The sequence below is a fragment of the Truncatella angustata genome (genome assembly GCF_020726525.1).
Source record: "Truncatella angustata strain MPI-SDFR-AT-0073 chromosome Unknown BKA67scaffold_10, whole genome shotgun sequence".
NCBI classification, from domain to species: domain Eukaryota; kingdom Fungi; phylum Ascomycota; class Sordariomycetes; order Amphisphaeriales; family Sporocadaceae; genus Truncatella; species Truncatella angustata.
In genome coordinates, this window is record NW_025763390.1 from 2,125,043 (window position 1) to 2,142,397 (window position 17,355).

The 17,355-nt window shown below is 50.2% G+C and overlaps 7 protein-coding genes across 7 annotated transcripts; 3 read left to right on the forward strand and 4 right to left on the reverse strand.

The window, feature by feature from the left end:
* The first annotated feature begins 1,808 nt into the window (after window positions 1-1,808).
* Window positions 1,809-3,861, forward strand: BKA67DRAFT_584226 (uncharacterized protein). Its single transcript, XM_046104135.1, has one exon. The coding sequence runs from the start codon at window positions 2,059-2,061 to the stop codon at window positions 3,487-3,489; it is 1,431 nt and encodes a 476-aa protein (XP_045952926.1). The 5' UTR covers window positions 1,809-2,058; the 3' UTR covers window positions 3,490-3,861.
* A 2,140-nt stretch (window positions 3,862-6,001) lies between these two features.
* On the reverse strand, window positions 6,002-8,185 carry BKA67DRAFT_584230 (phenylalanyl-tRNA synthetase-like protein alpha chain). Its single transcript, XM_046104136.1, has 5 exons — window positions 7,564-8,185; window positions 6,868-7,503; window positions 6,646-6,787; window positions 6,405-6,592; window positions 6,002-6,315 (listed from the first exon to the last, which is right to left on the reverse strand). The coding sequence occupies exons 1-5, from the start codon at window positions 7,936-7,938 to the stop codon at window positions 6,130-6,132; spliced, it is 1,527 nt and encodes a 508-aa protein (XP_045952927.1). The 5' UTR covers window positions 7,939-8,185; the 3' UTR covers window positions 6,002-6,129.
* A 426-nt stretch (window positions 8,186-8,611) lies between these two features.
* Window positions 8,612-9,689, forward strand: BKA67DRAFT_541381 (uncharacterized protein; the record flags this gene model as incomplete). Its single annotated transcript, XM_046100929.1, has 2 exons — window positions 8,612-8,865; window positions 8,924-9,689. 2 exons carry the CDS (start codon window positions 8,612-8,614, stop codon window positions 9,687-9,689), a joined length of 1,020 nt encoding a protein of 339 aa, XP_045952928.1.
* A 42-nt stretch (window positions 9,690-9,731) lies between these two features.
* BKA67DRAFT_664254 (RNA 3'-terminal phosphate cyclase/enolpyruvate transferase) lies at window positions 9,732-10,955 on the reverse strand (the record flags this gene model as incomplete). The annotated part of the gene is made up of 1 exon (XM_046108333.1): window positions 9,732-10,955. The coding sequence occupies one exon, from the start codon at window positions 10,953-10,955 to the stop codon at window positions 9,732-9,734; it is 1,224 nt and encodes a 407-aa protein (XP_045952929.1).
* A 397-nt stretch (window positions 10,956-11,352) lies between these two features.
* Window positions 11,353-12,844, forward strand: BKA67DRAFT_102853 (Pre protein translocase subunit Sec66-domain-containing protein). The gene is made up of 3 exons (XM_046094838.1): window positions 11,353-11,870; window positions 11,953-12,245; window positions 12,335-12,844. Exons 1-3 carry the CDS (start codon window positions 11,750-11,752, stop codon window positions 12,623-12,625), a joined length of 705 nt encoding a protein of 234 aa, XP_045952930.1. The 5' UTR covers window positions 11,353-11,749; the 3' UTR covers window positions 12,626-12,844.
* A 219-nt stretch (window positions 12,845-13,063) lies between these two features.
* BKA67DRAFT_696274 (uncharacterized protein) lies at window positions 13,064-14,050 on the reverse strand (the record flags this gene model as incomplete). Its single annotated transcript, XM_046109342.1, has 1 exon — window positions 13,064-14,050. The coding sequence occupies exon 1, from the start codon at window positions 13,883-13,885 to the stop codon at window positions 13,064-13,066; it is 822 nt and encodes a 273-aa protein (XP_045952931.1). The 5' UTR covers window positions 13,886-14,050.
* An 848-nt stretch (window positions 14,051-14,898) lies between these two features.
* BKA67DRAFT_664257 (origin recognition complex subunit) lies at window positions 14,899-17,300 on the reverse strand (the record flags this gene model as incomplete). The annotated part of the gene is made up of 6 exons (XM_046108334.1): window positions 14,899-16,038; window positions 16,088-16,361; window positions 16,413-16,552; window positions 16,600-16,908; window positions 16,971-17,195; window positions 17,250-17,300. 6 exons carry the CDS (start codon window positions 17,298-17,300, stop codon window positions 14,899-14,901), a joined length of 2,139 nt encoding a protein of 712 aa, XP_045952932.1.
* Window positions 17,301-17,355: the final 55 nt, after the last annotated feature.

The following is a 17,355-nucleotide window of genomic DNA, read 5'->3' on the forward strand; positions in this document are numbered from 1 at the left end:
CTCAGCAGCAAGACGACTGAAATACCCTTGAGCTGTCACTTTTTCGCCCCTTGCAAGGCCTGGGCCATAACACAGGTGTCTGCTACCCAGCCAAAACCGGATGCATCGCCAAAAGTGCCTGCATGGTGTAACCAACAAACGCATCTGCTAAAAGCGCCGGCTCTTGACCCAATTGGCCTCATGCCACATGATGGATACATGGCAAGTGAGTTCAAGCAAACGTAATATAACAAGACGCATTTGCACATACATAAATTCACACTGCACCTCTATACAGCGACCAGCCAGACTCCGGTTAATCTAATCGTTAAGTCGTATCATCGTCATGCTAGGCGGACCCCGTTCCCCAAGGCGGGAAACACTGCCTAGTTTCGCTTGCTTGTTGTTCTTGATTAGAAAACATGCCCGTCCATCTGGGAAACATAAAATTGACTGTTGTTATGTCTAGTAATTGTAATAATTGGCTTCGACTATAATACCTTTCACTTGATAAGCTATACCCTGCAGTACATAAATGCCTAGGGAGAGTATACGAAATAAGAGCAATAATACGCCATTGCTATTATGTATCATGGTTTATCTGGATTTTCTGGCGTTGGATACCTCATTCAAGACAAGTTTCCTTTGAGGGCATCGAGGCCTGGTTCTTTTGCACACTTTACTTATAAATCTCGTGGAAAGAGGGTTCAACGTCGGTGAGATGCTAAACATCTCTATTAACTAGGTTAGTGGGATATTAGTCTGCTAAAAGTGTGCTTCTTTCTCTTGATTGACTTCACTTCCTCACGCCTACTGTTATAGCTGTGACAGAGATCAAGCTTATTAAGGGCGTACGAGCTTTGTAATTTGAAAGTTGATCCGGACTTGTGTATTTTCTCCAACTACATCCGTCGAACGCCCACAGAACGAGGCATCGACAGTCCTAAACGAGTTTCACATGCGCTAAGTAGAGCAAATCCACCACTGTGAACCACTCACTAGTCCCGCCAAATAGGTCGCCAAGTCGACCAACTTGCTAATGAATCAGTTGTTGCTTATCTTATGCTTCTACAAGATCTAGTCAAATATTTATAGTAATGTTCCCTAAGCGCGATCTGACGGTTTATATCTTTATCTGTGCTTGTACATTGTCGCGTAAGTTTGGATTTGAGTTCTACTTGCTTGCCTATAGAATTTGACTCGACGGGCATAAACTTGATCGCTTTCAGCTATAGCTTGGTACATAGAGGCTCAAATTTCGTCTAAAACGCCACGAGAGTCCACATCGCATAAGCTATCATGTCCCACTTGGGGCAAGCGTTGTGGCGTTCATGCTGAGCCTACTATCCTGGCCGTTTCAGTGTGATAAGGGCATCGTGCTTCGTTCTTTTGCCTGAATACTTGTCTAGGGACTGACTTGTTTGCTGTCTTGTTCTACTATATGTTTTGGACAGGACCCATTTCGGTGGTAGGGAAGAGGTATGAAGGGAGCTGTTTATGACTTGCCTGAACCCCCCCCCCCCCTCTGTTAATGTAATACTAGGAATACATGGTCCAATCGCCATTCGAACTATAGTGTATTATATAAAGGCCCCCCATATTTGCCCAGGTTCTTATCATAAATACCCTCTATTTGATGCAGCGGAACACATAGTAGCTCATGTTATAATCTAAGTTGAAATACAATCAGTAACGTGCAGGCTTTGTAACGTTCTAATACATCATAGCTTAGCGGACAGTAATTGCATTTAGGTTTAGATGTTCTTGTGAACTATGCATGTTAGTCGCTTCGACGCATATAGTCCCCCGGAACCCAAAATATTGAAGATGAGATCACACCTAAACAAAGAAATCTGTGTAATACGGTATTCATCCCCATACAGTGCGAAAGTGAGCATAACCAGCAACCTCAAGCTTTATTCACACACACTTTCCGACCAGTGGCCCGTGCAAGAAGAAGAAAGCACAGCGCAGGAACTCACCGTACCCCAAAACTCATTTCCAGATCTCCCAATTCAATGACTTCTTCCAAGAGCTTCACTATAACTACCGCCGTTTTCTGATTCATCGATAAAGTTCATGTGCGAAATGTTATCCAGCAACCCGCACAGAGCCTCTGAACCGGGCAGACTTGCAAGCCTCGATGCAAGGGTGGGTTCTTTGGCTGGAGACATCAAGACATGCATCGAATTGCTTCAGACGCAGATTCAAACCCACCAGACAACCTTTCAGCTGCATTCTAATTCAATCAATGAGCTGTCGGGATGCATTAGCAATGTGGACGGCAATGTTGAGAAGATCCATCACCAAGTTTCAGACATACAGGAGCAGTATGAGGACGTGCAAGAGAAAGTTGACGAGACGATGGATGTCTTCGGCACTATTCTCCAAGAAGCCCAAGACGTGTTTGAACTGCGAACAAGCCAGCTCAAGCAGCAAGTAGATGCGCAGCGCCGCGAAATCGACAAGCTGCGCAAGCTGTTTGACGACGGGCCGCCTCAATTCCCCCAATTTCGGCGGCTTCCAGTGGAGATTAGGGGCATGATATGGGGCCAAGCACTGCCTCAAAGGATTCTGACAATCGAGGAAACAGTTAATAAAACTCTAAACATCGAAACAATGGCGATCATGAAATGGTCCCAATATCGGTTCTCGCCCAGGCTACGGCCTCCTGCCGTAGCTCAAGCATGCCGGGAATCTAGAGCTGTTGCGTGCAAAGCAGGTCAACTTGTACCTCTCAGGAACCCTCAAGCTTATGCTTGCTTGAATGGCAGCATCCATCGTCATTCCCATATGGGTGTGAGGAAGACCCAATGGAGCTGGTTCGACCCGGACAGGGACAGTTTACGGATCAAAACCGCAAAGGGTCTATACTCCACCGAGGTCCTCGAAGATATGCTCTCCATTGTGCAATCTATCATAATTGATTCACCGTCCAGGGTCCTTGGGATGATATTTGCCGATATTTGTAATCAGAGGCTGTTTCCCAGACTTACCGAAGTAAAATTGGCTGAGGATACAGTCTTGCTTCCACCTCACAGCGACCCTTACACCGAGAGCCAGCTCTTTGGGGTTGAGAGAACCAACCCATTAGCTATCGACGTCGACGATTCGCCCCTCTTGGAAGGTATTGTTCGAAAACTACAGCACTTAAAGCCCACGTTTATTCGAAACATTGACACTGTATTGCAAGCACGACCGCATATACAGACCAGAACGCGGTGGGGATGGGATGAGAAAGACCTTGAGAACTTGATCGATCCAGAAGTTTCTGAAAACGATTGGCCGAAATTCAATCGCTTTCTGGTGAAAGCATGGGATGAGGTGCAGCAAGATTGGACGGAGGGCGAGAACGTAAATTCAAAAACAGCCCTGTCTAACGCCCCAACATTTGGAAGAGTCGTCTTGTTCGATGTCGCACCATGGCAATCGCACCCTCACACCCTTGGGGCACCAATCATGTACTGGGTGGACGGTCGCGACCAACCATCAAATGTGGCTGAGCTATAAGCAAGGTACTTGGCCGCAAGCACCACTGTCAAGTTCCTAAAAGACCGTGACCCAAGCCGGCCTTCGAGACTGCCCACTTTCTTGACGGAATTCGATCTAACTCGGCTTTTCTGAGGTTGAACAAATGATATACGAAGATGTTGAAGAGAAACGATGAAATGGAGGCTCCAGGGACAAGTCAGATTTGTTTTATATCCAAAGGGCGCACAATAAGCATGTACTTGATTTTGACATATGTCGTTGATGAACCATTTGTGTCATCGTAGTGGTACTATTTATTGGTCTGTTATGAAGTAGTTGGTAACATCGTTTTGCCATGTACTACTATTCTTCTTCTTAATTATCATTTTTAATTACAATTAGCTTAGGCGACCACATTTACACGATCACCCTCTCTTTGGAACAATGTGTGCATGCAGAAAACTGTTGCCTCTGGTGGCCATTACTCATAAAATGAAGACAGACCTACCAAATTCGGATACCGCCTCCGCCATAGTTCCTTTCTTTTCCATATGCCGTTTGTTCTGGAAAATACCTCGAAATAAAGTCACAGCGGTTTAGTTAGGTGTTTCAAGCATATGTAGTTTACGGTTGAGACCCTTTCCTTTGACTGTCAGCAAAGCTCCCACGTCTCCCCGTAAACTACAAACCACTTCTTGTGAACCCTCTGTCTATTACAAACTTTCCTTGCAAAAGAAGCGATACTAGTTACATTATGGCCGTTATCTTAATATCAACCCCATTAGCCTTGGTGCCGCTCCGAGCGCCCAATGTTCGGACAGATCTCTGTGCCAGTATCTGGACGTGTATCACCGCTCGCTGTTCAAAAGTCTGCTGGGAATAAACTTCTGGACATAAGACATCTTCAACGATGGCTTCGAACTAGATCGACGGTCCAGACTAGTCAGATGAAATAGGATAAGCTCAACGGTTCTGTCATGCTGTCGCGGGAGTTCCTCTTACGCAGACGCAAGCAGCTCATGGGCACAAGCTTCAAAGTCCTTCAATCAATCTTGTGGCGCTATAGCTCGCTTGTCATTGATGATCTGCCGCATGAGAATACGCGGAGGGACAGGTTCGATCAGTGGAAGATTGAGGAGACATTTGGACTCGTGGTTTCCGTCGAGTATACTGCTCCGGCTTGATAGAATTCAGAGGGGCCTAACTGCGGCCGTTGTGGTGGCTTCTGATGGAAGCAGCAAATCAATGGGCCGTGTACCTGGAAGTTCCATTTGCTACAAGTAGTTGCATAATATACCGGTTATTAACCATCATGGCCCGTCTGCTATGCTAGATCGCCACCGAGTAGGAAATCAAGTCTTTTCATGGATGTCAGAATAGGTTTTGACTGGAAATGGGGTGTCTCAGTGGGCAATGTATATATATTGTCTTTTTTAAATAATACCTGTATTCCCAATTAATGCTCGAGTGCTTTCCGTGTTCTAAAAGTAGAAACTGCCAAACGAAAATTTCATCGCACAGCCAACTTCATGCCACAACTGCGAGTAGTCACAATTGCAACTGCCTTGGTGATTTCCGTCTGCGAACTACTGTGCTACAAGTTGCGAAATTTGTCTTGTAGCTCGTCATAACTGTTTACCTTTACTTCACGCGAATTCCAACTCCGGCGCAGTCGAGCAGTTTCTCTGCAAATTCCCCCATCTATCATCAGCGGCAACGGACCAGTCTCATCATGGCGATTTCTTCATCTTCCTACCATTATCTTCGAAATCGCCGACCCTCGTTTGATGGACTCATCGAGAAAGATACGGTTCTCCGCCGCCACCCCAAGACGTATCACACACTACTTCTCAACGACTTGTATAAATTGAACTTCTTCGAGAAAAGTGGACGAATCGTCTTGGAGACGGACGTAGAACTTGGCCTTATGAAGCTGGTCCAATACTTGCCTGGTGATTTCCCTCTGCTCTCGGGAACCTACCGCAACACACACCGAGAAGGCTTGGTAGCCGACATAGGCTGCATACTACCGGGTTACCTGAAGTTGTACAGCGCGCTTTTGTCAGACGATCTCAGACACCGCAACACGCGACGAGAGAAGGAGTCGTGGAATGTAGAGGACCGTTTCGGACTGATTGTCCCCGTCGAGCACAAGGATGAGGACGACAAATCGTAGTCCTCAGATCGTATTCTCAACCGCACTCTCCTGTCACATCTTGCGTTGCCTAGCCCGCGAAATAGATGCCCGTGATCCGTTGACGCAGGGTGAGGTAAGTCGTCCCGAAGTTGCTCTTGTCTGCCCACGACATTTTCTGACTTTTGCGTAGCTACGATCTCATGGTCAACATAGGTAGGACCGGGGGGTTCGAAGATGGTTGGGAAAGAACGACGGTTTTAGTTGAGAAAGTTGGGGATATTTTTCTCATAGAGGGCATACAAATCAACTTAACGTAGGTGCATAAACCAAGGCCCTGTAAACACGATGACTCACTTTCACCTCAAGTAGCGGCGTCTGTAACTGTTGATGATGTATTACCGATACCATTACTAAGTGGCATGCCGAGTTGACGCATAGCACTATTTTTGCGCTAACCATGTTTGTTGAGACTGCTTCTGAATCATCGTGAACGTCCGGTTTTAGAATTTTTGGCTCGGCGAATGCCAGAGTATAAGCTCTATCTAGTTCTTGTCTAGTCTCACAGCCGGGTTCCTCTCGATGAAGTTCAAATCGACCTTGTGGCCCAGCAGCTCGCGAATATTCGAGATACCGTACTTGATCATCGTCGGTCTCTCCAAACTGAGTCCCCAACCATATACTCTCATATCGCTAGGCAAACCCATCGCCTCTAACATCTCAGGTCGGAACTTTTACGTTTGTTAGTACATAGTATATTATTATCTGTAAGGTGGGTGTATTGCGCATTTTGGTGGATAGGACGGGACGGGTTACTTACCATGCCACTGTTACCGATTTCGACCAACTTATTTAAGCCTTTGTGGAAGGAAAAGATTTCCAAAGAAGGCTCAGTGTATGGGTTATAGGCAGGCTTGAAACGAAGATCTTCAATGCCCATCTTCTTGAAGAAAATCTCCATGAACTCCATGAGACCACCCAATGTCAAGTCGTAATCGGCAATGACACCTATAATCAGAGGTCAGTCTTAAGTGTGATGAAAGCTTCTTGGAATCACGTACCCTCAACTTGGTGGAACTCGGCAAGATGTGTTGCATCTACAGTTTCGTTTCTGAAGACTCTGTCGATGGAAAAGTATCGTGCAGGCGGAGGCTTGCCATCTGGTCCCTTCTTATCCGCCAATTTATATAGCATAGCCGTGGACTGAAGTGTCAAAGTCAGTAATTTCTCTTTCAGTATGGTCGAGGTTTCAAATGTCAGAAGTGAGTCAGAAAATTGCTTACGACGGCAGTAGTGTGAGTTCTCAGGACCAGCCTTAAAGACTCTTCCTCATCCCAACGGTATCTGTAGCCAATTGATCCATACTTGCCGTGTTCGTGGACAGCCTTGACATTGTCGAAATATGTTGCATAGTCCTTCTTGTCCTCTGCATCCTCAGCACGCGGCTTGTGCGCGACGGCTGGGTCACTGATATAGAAAGTGTCCTGCAAGTCTCTGGCGGGATGTTGTTGGGGAACGAAGAGTGTGTCGAAGTTCCAGAATCCCGATTCAACGAAGCGGGAAGTAGGCATCTCCTCGAAGCCCATCTCGAAGAAAATGTTTCTGAACTCATGGCGAACTTTCATGAGAGGATGTAAGGCGCCCGCATGCTGGTCAGCTCCCAAGGCATTGAAGTTGTACGGCTTGAATGTGGCCGTCTTCCATGCGCCGGAACTCAACATTTCTTCCGTCAGATCGGTCTCCTCCTTGACCAACTCGAGGGCGAATTTGGGACCCTTTGAGATGGAGAAGCTGATGACTTTTTGAATCTTTATGAGCTTCTTCTTCTTGAACTCGGCGAAGGCCTTGGTGTCGGACAATGTGCGCTCCTTCTCGATGGTCTGAAGCTGCTCCTTGGTTGTGTCTGTTATCGAGTCGACCTGCGTGGAGAATTAGCGATCTCTCACATGCTATGTGTAGGCAAGGCGACATGAACATACGGCAGCCTCGAACTTGCCGCCCTCGACCTTCTTGATCCATTTGTTCTTCATTGCTCCGCCTTGGCCAAATTTTGCGACATTCTTGTCTCCGACGGCCTCCTGGATTTCCTGGACGGACAAAGCCTTCATGGCCTTGCTCAGAGCGGCGAAGACGCGTGCTTCATGACTTCCCGTCTCGGCGATGGCCTTGCCCTCGGGCTCCAGGATAGCCTCCTCTCGTTCCAACTGCTTGTACTCGACCATGGACCGCGAGCTAAGGCGGTCAACGGTGGCCTTCAACTCGGCGAAGGGGACATTCGGAAAGGCATCGGAGGACAGGATGGGGCTGTTCTTGTCCAGGGCATTGAGCACCTGGGAAATGAGGTCGCTCGCCATTTTAGGGTTGTGTGGTGAATTCGACCCGTAGCCTCCAAGAGTTGCGAAATGTCGAGGGAATGCTCGAGGTCGAATTGGTCCCTGAAAATGTACGGAGCTTTGGGAGCGAAGTGGGATGTGATATTTTGAGTCATCCAAAGCCGCCCGCCGCCCGCTGCCTTTCAAAAGTCACAGCTCGGGCCAAATTTCGAAGTGGGATGTTTAATGCGACTGCGGGGTCATGTGCATAACTAGTTATACACTTGCTGGATGGGATACGGGATTATGTAGACGGCAATGTACTGTAAGCCAGTAGACCACACTAGTTGCAAATATGCAATCCACCGAGGCTTCCGTCGGTTTACGGATATGTACATCAGATGGCACGACGACCAGCTCTCGCAGAAACTGTAGTAGGCCGTGCCAATGCCAACAAACCACCCTTGGCGTCAGGTTCAGGTATCCTACATACATAAACAGCTTACACTCTAGACCCACCGCGCCTACGCGAGTGCCAATGCCATCCATCCATTCTGCACTCGCAGTTCCAAGCATGAACCCTTTTTGACGGGCTCAATCCTTTGTTTGCATAACGGCGCCAGAGGCTCAGACTACAACAATCGCAATCCCGCTGCAGCATGTGAAATTACAAATCATCTTGGTGGTTTTCTCAATGTTCGAATGAGGTGGAGCTATGAACCATGATCCCGCCTCGACCTCGCCGGCGGACCCTGACCCGAACTCCAACCGCCGTGAGGACGATGCCGACGATGACAATAGCAATGCCGCTTCGTCGCAACAACAAAATGGCACTGCCACAGGTCGGCGACCCAAGCTGTCAAAGAAGACCAAGGCTGGCCTCAACAAGAAGCTGCTCTTCGTGTTACATCTACTCATGAGCCTAGATGCTGTAATATATGCCGAGCTATGTGTACTGTATTATATGGAGTATGCCGCACCCGTCGGTCACCGTAATGCAAGGCCACTTGACTGACAGGTCCCATAGTGTATCCTTCTTCCGCCTCCTCATCCGATGGATTCCGCACTGGCTCTTCCTGAGTGTGAAGCCGGACATTGCCATCATACCATACTTCAACTACCCCATAGGCGCGATAATCGGGCCCAACATCTTCTGCATGATCCTGCATCTCGCCACGTCGCTGCCACAAGCTAGCGAGATATCCCGGGGTTATCTTCATGGCGGAGTGCTCGTAGATTTCGTCGGACAAAAGGCGCCCACTTCCAAATTCACGTTGCTGCTTCTGGACGTGTTGGTGCTGACACTGCAGTGCTTTATGCTTTCTGTCAACCTGGAGAAAGATCGGATCAAGAAGATACTCAACCCACCGCGACAGCCCGTAGGCGGCACAGGCGCGACGCCCGCACCGGCCAACGCGAGCCAGGACCACGATCATGAGGAACGAGGCGTACTGAGAGACGGGCCCACGACAGATGAGACGGATGACATTGAGATGCAGCCATTAAGGGGTAGCAATGACGCCGGCAACGTGGGGCATGCATCTCTCGCCGAGCGGAGGAGCAGCAGCGGGGGCAACTTGCGCGACGTACTATCCTCTGGCAACGCCATTCTGGCCGATTTCCACGTACGAGATGCGCTACGAAGAGCCTACACTGATCGGGGCAATACCTCCGAGGCAGCTGCGGCCTATACGTTGCAGAGCGTGGGTTACAACACGACTCTGGCAGCATTGGCGGCACAGAGGAGGGCACGATTTGCTGCAGCACAAACGGGCACAGTAAGACGGCCTTGAATGAATTGTACAAAATATAATATTGGGTATCACACCTCCTTTTTATGCTACCTTCCTGCCGACGTTGCCAACACCAGTCCCCTTCACCGAGACTATGATGTCGCCTGTGTCGTCATCCTCCACATCTCTCAGCCCCCAGCTGCTCGCGCCGAATGTCTTTAGATCACGAGCAAGCCCTATGACCTCTTCCGTTCCCATGATATTCCTTCCTAACCTTACTCTTCCGACATCCTCGGATCCCATGGCCATGAGAGTCAGGATTGTGTGTGCAGCAGCTTGGTCGACGCAGCCTCCGGTTTCTATTCTTTCCAGCAGTTGATATGCGCACCGCTTGCCCAGATCTTCAGAGACGACGCCTCCTTCCGCCGGCGCAACGATGTCTGCCGAATACAGGACACCAGTCGCACTCGATTCTGCTACCAGACTCAGGCCAAAACCGATACCCATTCTTCGTTTTTGCCCAGCCTTGTCTCCTGTCGCGACCAGTGGTGCTTGATCGTATTGGGCTGCAATGTGTATGTCGGCGACAAACGGGTTCAACACCTCCCTGGCCGAATGAATCATACGTGCATTGTTGCTCGCGGAAACACCGGTGGCGTACGACACACCCCGTATCCGCCGTATCCTGCCGGGGTTCCGGTTGAGATGTAATGTTTTGGGTAGCCGCACCTGACTGGCGAATCTGAGCTCAACGATACCGGCACCACCGAGGCCTCTGGGGCCGGCACACGCCCTTTGTAGCACTCTCAGTTCTATCCGCATGGCGGGGATTCCAAATAGGTTGTATAAGGGCAGGATGGCAGTTCGGAAGGAATCGACGGAGAGATCGCCGGTTTCTGTGGCTGATGTGATGACGCCGGGCCCCGTGAACCGCACATTCATGTGGGCTTTCGAGAAAGGGGCCAGTTGGCACAGGGCGAGCAGAAAGTATGTGACACCTCGCGTACATGTGGCGGGGAGGCTGTGTTCTATGACGTCGCCGGCATCGCCTACTGCACCAACACCAGGAGCAACTCCAGTGATGAGACCGGGCGAATATGTGATGGTAGTACCGGTATATGATATCTGCATGGAGGAGCCATTGGTGACGGCCTCGAGGAGGCGGAGGAGGGAGACTTCGTGGGGGGCAAGACCCGGACTCGTCGGCGATGTCGTTCGGATCTGGGAGATATGTACTGGACGGCCGGTGAGGGTGGAGAGGACGAGGCGCTGGGCCAAGTTTTTGTGGCCGGTAAACTTGAGGAAATGCGGCTTGGATTCGGACATGGTGTATGGGCGAGGGCGCGACGAGTGCGCTCGGGTTGGCTTGAGAAGTCCGGGGCCAAGTGCAAGTCCAAGAGATGAAAATAAAACTAAAAGATCTGCTTCCAGCACCAGAGCTCACTGGCAATAATGCGCAACACTCCCCACTATCGCCAATCGATAGAAGCAGCCGCTGGAAAAAAGTGGCAGAATTTTCGAAAAATTTGGGCGGTGAGATGCTGCGACGGATCAATCGACTGCCGCGTGTCCCGTGTCCGCCATGTCTACAACGGAATGCTTAAAAGTTGGGGCACGCGCTCAGCGCACCTAGGTTAGGTTAGGTTAACCTACTGTAAGGTTAGGTAAGTCAATGCATACAAGCAACTTAGTACCCAAGTACGTTACAAAGAAACCCCCTGTCCAAGCTGCCAGGGAGCCGTTTCTTTAGTGGACTAGCGCTGGGCCTCTGGGCGCAACGGGCTTGGGAGCTCTGCGAGTGGGCAATGAACAAATCGCTTTGGTTATTGGATTCATCCACCAGCTTTTGAAAAGTGTCATGATCGTGCTAGGGTCTCGGTGCATTTAATGACATCTGGACAAGTCAAACTGTCTCGCCCACCACCAAACACACTCTGTACAATTCTCCGAAACTTCGCAGACACAACGCATTATACTGTGCATAGGGGACTGTCTTGACCCTCGGACTTTCGTCTAGTTAATCAGTCAATCAGCCAATTTAGCACACGACGCCGCCTTCTCTCTCTCTCTCTCGCATCCCCCCAAACCGAGAGGAGCGAACCTACACATAATCGCCAAACATGTTCGACTTCTTAACGTTGGACGTAGATTGGTGGAGCCTCGCCCTGCCCTTTGGTTACATCTCAGTTCTGGCCGGCATGCTCTACACCTTTTCTACCATTTACCGCAAGAGGAAAGCTGGTGCGTCACCCTCCTTGCCCCGTCCTGCCCTACCTGCCCTACCTGCTCGACGAGTCCGAGTGCTGACATGCCCTGTCTGCAGCCCAGCTGGCAAACCTAGAGCCATGGTTCGAGCCGCATCTCCAGAAGCAGATCTACTCCTCCCTCCTCGAGATATCCGCCACCGGTGAGAAGACAAAGGTCCCCGATAGCGTCATCCGCGCCGCCCTTCTCCGCCGTGCCGTCGCCGACATTGGCCGCATCATCCAGGTCCGCCAGGCGAAGCAGGCGCTCAACGTTTTGTTGCAACGTGGCAGTGTGGGCGAGGACCTGAACCAGCGCTTCCAGCGCGCCGAGAAGGAGATCGAGGAGGAGCTCAGAGAGGTCGTCATGGAGGTGAGTTGCGTCCCGGTTGTTTTTGTTGTTGTTGACCTTCGTGCGCAATCTGCGGACCAATCCATGCTGACACACAAGTACGAAACTAGGCAAATGCCCTTGCGCCTGGTTGGGGAAACACCATCTTCCAGTCTGCCAACGAAATGGCCGCCAACACAATGCTGCGCGAGCGGTTAGACGAGATCGAGGCCCAAACCGAGCCCGAGAAGGAGTGGTGGGAGAAGCGCCGCGAAGTCATCCGACAGGACTTTGAGAAGGAGCTGGATGCTGAGGCCGCCCCCAAGCCAGATGTCAGGCTCGGTAGTGACGACGATGGTGTTCTGGTCGATTCCGGTACGCCTTCTAGCACCCCTAGCAAGAAGAAGAAGGGCAAGAAATAAAAACCCACACAACGGAACAATCTAGACTCTTTAATTGCTGCTCACCATGGTGGGAACGGATAGCGGTCCGGATGAGGTTTCACCAGGCGTCTTCATAGGGGGGGTGGGCATTGATACGGTGTCTGGCGTTTTGGTCTCCCATGACCTTGGAATTATTGGTGCAAGCAAATAATAAGCAATTCAACGCTTCTCCTACGACTCTTGTAAAAACAGTCTGATTATACGCTAATTGCCAATATCTTTCCCCCAAGTGCTATCATAATCTACGCAAGCCCCTCGTGGATAAACGAACGCATCTCCATGTCCGAACAAGCAGAACCCTGATCTCATGACAAATGCACCCTAGGTTCCAACCACTTTCGCAGCACCAACACTGCTACCGACGCCCCTCCTCCCCTTTTTCCTTTCTTTTATTATAACTTTTACTTTTCAAACCTTTCAGTACCAAGGCAGCTTCCTCCTCCAGACCTCCTCCTCCTCCTCCCTCTTCCTGGCCCTCCTGGCCTCGTCGAGTATCTCCTCCTCGGTGCTCTGGGCCACGGGCGGCGGCGGCGTCTCGCAGCCCCTGAGCCCGATGAAGCGGCCGATGCGGCGGCGCTTCTCCTCGGTCCCGGCGGCCGGGTCCCAGGCCACGGGGCACGGGTAGTGGCTGGTCCAGCGGCACGGCGTCCGCTGGTGGTAGAAGTGCGCCAGCCCCTCCAGCTCCCCCTCGGTCAGCAGCCAGAACCCCAGCAGCGTCCCCGGGAACGCAGGGTGCACCCGCCCCGTCGTCAGCTGCACCAGCGGCGCCAGCGGCAGCGCCATCTCCCGCAGCTTCTTGGCCAGGAGCGGGTTGTCCGGCTGTTGCCGCTGCCGCCGGTGGGCCGAGAAGGCCTGGCAGGGCTGCGGGAGTCGGGCCGCTGCCGGTTGGGGTGGGGAGGAGGATGTCCATGTGGATGTCGCCGCGCTGGCGAAGGTGCTTGCCGCCGTTGTTGGAAAAGCAGTAGTAGTAATAGCAGTACTACTGGTAGTGGTCGTAGGGCTGAGGACGGGGCTCAGGGGTGCCGCCGTGCTGCATTCGCTGGGGAACGGGTCCGGGAAGGAGACGTCCATGGGCGACGACGAGCAGCTCGAGGCGGACCTCTGCGGGAAAACCGAATCCATGGGCGCCGGCGCTATGGAAAACTCCGCGTCCATCGGGTTGCTGGGTAGCTGGTTGTCCGGGGGTTCGCCGGCTGCGAAGGCGGAAGGCCGGTGGTGGTGGTGTTGGTTAAACGGCATGTTCTCCTCTATATAAATTTTTTAATGGCTTTATAATATTATGGTATTATGAGACAATTCAGTTCCCCAAGTGCTAATGCTTTTGTTTCCTTTATCGTTTAGGGGGTGCTTTTTTCTTTTCTTTTCGGTCCGTATACGCAAGTGCTCAGAAGAGGTATTGCGCCAACGATTCTCTTTGTTCGAGACGAGATGATCGTGAGGTGAGTATGCTTGTCTCTCGATGCGGTGGTTGGGGAAGGTCGCAAGAAGCAAGATCTAAAGCAAAGGAGAGGCTATGTCTACCTTGAAATACTTTATACAGAAACGAGCGTGATTGTGTGTATGTGTGTCCGGCAGTTTCGTGTTGACTGTGCGTGTAGAAGCCGTCCAGCAGCTACTGGTTGCTATCTCTGCCAGTCAACAAACGTTTACAGACCTAATGCGACAGATGAGAGTTTTTGGTCGGTAATAAGGATTAATATGAGATAAGAGAGCACATGGGGATCTATAAAGATGAGAGGAGAGACAATAGAAATAATGCTTTTACTACAGCGCGCTGAATTTGTGACTTCGATGACACAAGAACAGTGGAACGGACTCGAAGGTGATTATGTCTTCTTGTACAGTGGCAACACTTTTGTTGGTCGTAGTCATCGAGCTTCTTTGTCTCTGCAGCCACGTTCTTTGTTTGCCGCTTTGGTGATCCGCGAGCCGAGTTGCAGGACCCCTAAACTCTTGTTCTAGACTATTGACCGGCAACCAAAGCCATGCGAAATAGAGTAAAAACAATAATAATGAAACAAGACAGGTTTTGCATGGGCTCATTGCAAGGGTTGGGATAGAAGTGCGTGAAAGCAGTGTGCTCTGACCAGCAACGTATTTGGTATGATCTAGACTCAAATTTCTTTCTTGCTGTACCCTTGTGGTGCTCAGTACAGTATTCTCCCCCTTGTGTGATACCTCAATTCGTCAATCCGTTTTACATTGTTGGTTGTTGCTTGTATCTCGAGGCCTAAAAGAAGCACAAGCAGTGATCATAGTCCGTGCCATGCCAATTTTGCAATATGATCCGCCTTTTTCCTGCTCTGCTTGACAAAGCCCAAAGCTTTCAACTCAGAAATAGCGCGATAGAACAAAACTAGTGTGGTGCGTTCATCTAGGCCATCATCGTTGTTTTCGTCGCCGACGATTGCATAAAAGGCGGACCAAAGATCGGCGACGTTTATGAGCGATCCAGTTTCGAGATAGAGATGGTAGAGGATGGCTGTTGCAGGAAGCGTCGGTTTCATTTCGTCTTCCACAGAGCTGCAGCAAGAACAGCCCAGGTAATCGTGTGGCCGCGACAGAGCCCTCTCGACAACTGCGCGAGGTCGCGGAATGAAAACGTCTTTGTATGGTGTTTTGAGATCATAAAACCACACCTCGTGAAAGAGGATATCCTCAACTTTATCCGTCTTGAGCATCAACTTCAATAGGTCGACCAAACCTTCAACCAACCCTGTATACGCCTTGTCCTCCTCCGTCAGGTTAGCCGTGTCTTGGCTGAGCTGCACTTTCTGAGCGATGACTGTCGTCCGGAGAACTCTGTTATGACCACTATACTTGCTTTTTAGAGCAATGCCGTCTTCTTCGGCCGTTTCCTGGAGGATGCGGATCTCAACCAGAATCTTTGACAGCGCTGTCACACATCCATTGTCTTTTTCCACCCATCCGCTCAGGCCGGTGCTGTTGTCGCCATCTTGAAAGATTTCCAGGATGCGGGTAAGGAATGAGGTACTTTCATCAGGGCTAGCCCGCTGCACTGCGTCTATGAAGTCTTTGTGGTCGTCCAACATATCAATACCGTTGGCTATGGTGTCCAGATAAATTTGCACGAAATCAAGCTCGGTTGTGGGAAATGCTGTCAGGATATTGACGTTCCTGAGTAGAAGCTGTGTCCACTGATTATACGAATGCTGCTGCACCTTCAGGCGTTCGATAAGTGCTTTGTCGTCATCGAGTAAGGACTTCACAGTTTGAATATCTCCTGTGCTTAGAGTATGCTCAATGAAAGTGCGGAAAGACGGCAATGATCGCACAATATCGAATGTCTCTTTCGATAACAGGTCGTGCTCAAGGGTTGGCGCTAAGAAGACACTCAAGGGATTTGCGTAGTAGTGACACATGTATGTATACTGTCGACGGTCAGCTCGGTCAATCCCAGCAGAAAGGTATAACACTCACTTTTAAGGAGTTCACAAACATTGAAAGGCCAGCCACTTGCTCTTGCTGACGTTGCAGAAGAGCCTGGAGTAAAGATGAGCCAAGGCGCAGGGGTGCGTCAACGTGAGCGACAGCGGTCTTGAAAATCTTCTCTATCACAAATGTCGATTGTTCCACGTCGAACTTGTCGCCATAAAGGTGGTGACATGTGGACTTCAGCAACCGCGCCTGGAAAAGTTCAACGGACGTCGCCACTCCAAACAAAAGCGCGAAGGGGATTCGATCGAGCCAGGAGCTATGCCTCCTTGTCAGCAAAAGCTACCGCTATGGCAAGCTATAACTTTACCTAAACAATAAAATGAGATCCGACAGAAGGCCAGCCTCAAAAGCCTCACTATCCTGGAAGCAAATAATAATATGGGTTCGAGGGCTGACTTTGAGATGACTGTGAAGGGCCTCAAGGTCATAGTTTAGGTATTTACGTCCCTACAAGGTCAGCGAGTGGCAAGGGTATGCCCAAAGATAGAACATACATCTTTGCCTACCGCGACTTCAAGGTCATCGCCATCCTCCGTCGCCCTGGCAGTGACATCATGTATGATCTTCTTGAGGGCAGCTTTGAGGTTGGATGCATCTGCTGAGCGTAGTCGCACAACCTTTGCGTCGGCATGATCTTGCAGGGTCTCTGATAATTGCTCAAACAACAGTTCCTGCGAGGCGATATTTGCACCCGTGACAATGAAACCCGAGGGGATCTTGTCTTGGTCATCCCGAGCGGGCGATTCGCGGACAAACGATGTCACATTCTTCAATGTTGACTGGTTGGCCTCCCTCAGAACGTACTTGTCCACGTCGTTGTCAGTCTGTAGCTATCATAGTGACCACAGCCCAGCAGTGCGCTTACATGGATTCTTTTGTCGAGATTTAACCATGCTTCTTGGAAAAGGGTCTGTCGCAATCGCACAGTGGCTTCAACTTCGGCATCCGTTTCAAAGAGAGGCTGGAATAGTGTTGCATCTGCTTGTGTGGGCTCCTTCGGCACTTTGTCATGCTTTTTGGAGACCTTTCTGCGTTTTGCAGGTCTCACAGCTCCATCAGCTTCATCTGCAGGATCAAATATGTAGGCAGCCTGGCACCATTAGCATGGAACAAAAGGGGTTAGTGATGCAATTGAAGCGCCTACCCGGTGCTCCTTATCATCAAACACTTGAGACGATTGATCCTCGGAAGCCATTTCATTCCATGTCTGTCAGATGATGCCCTCCTACATTATGGCCAGTTCAACCGTG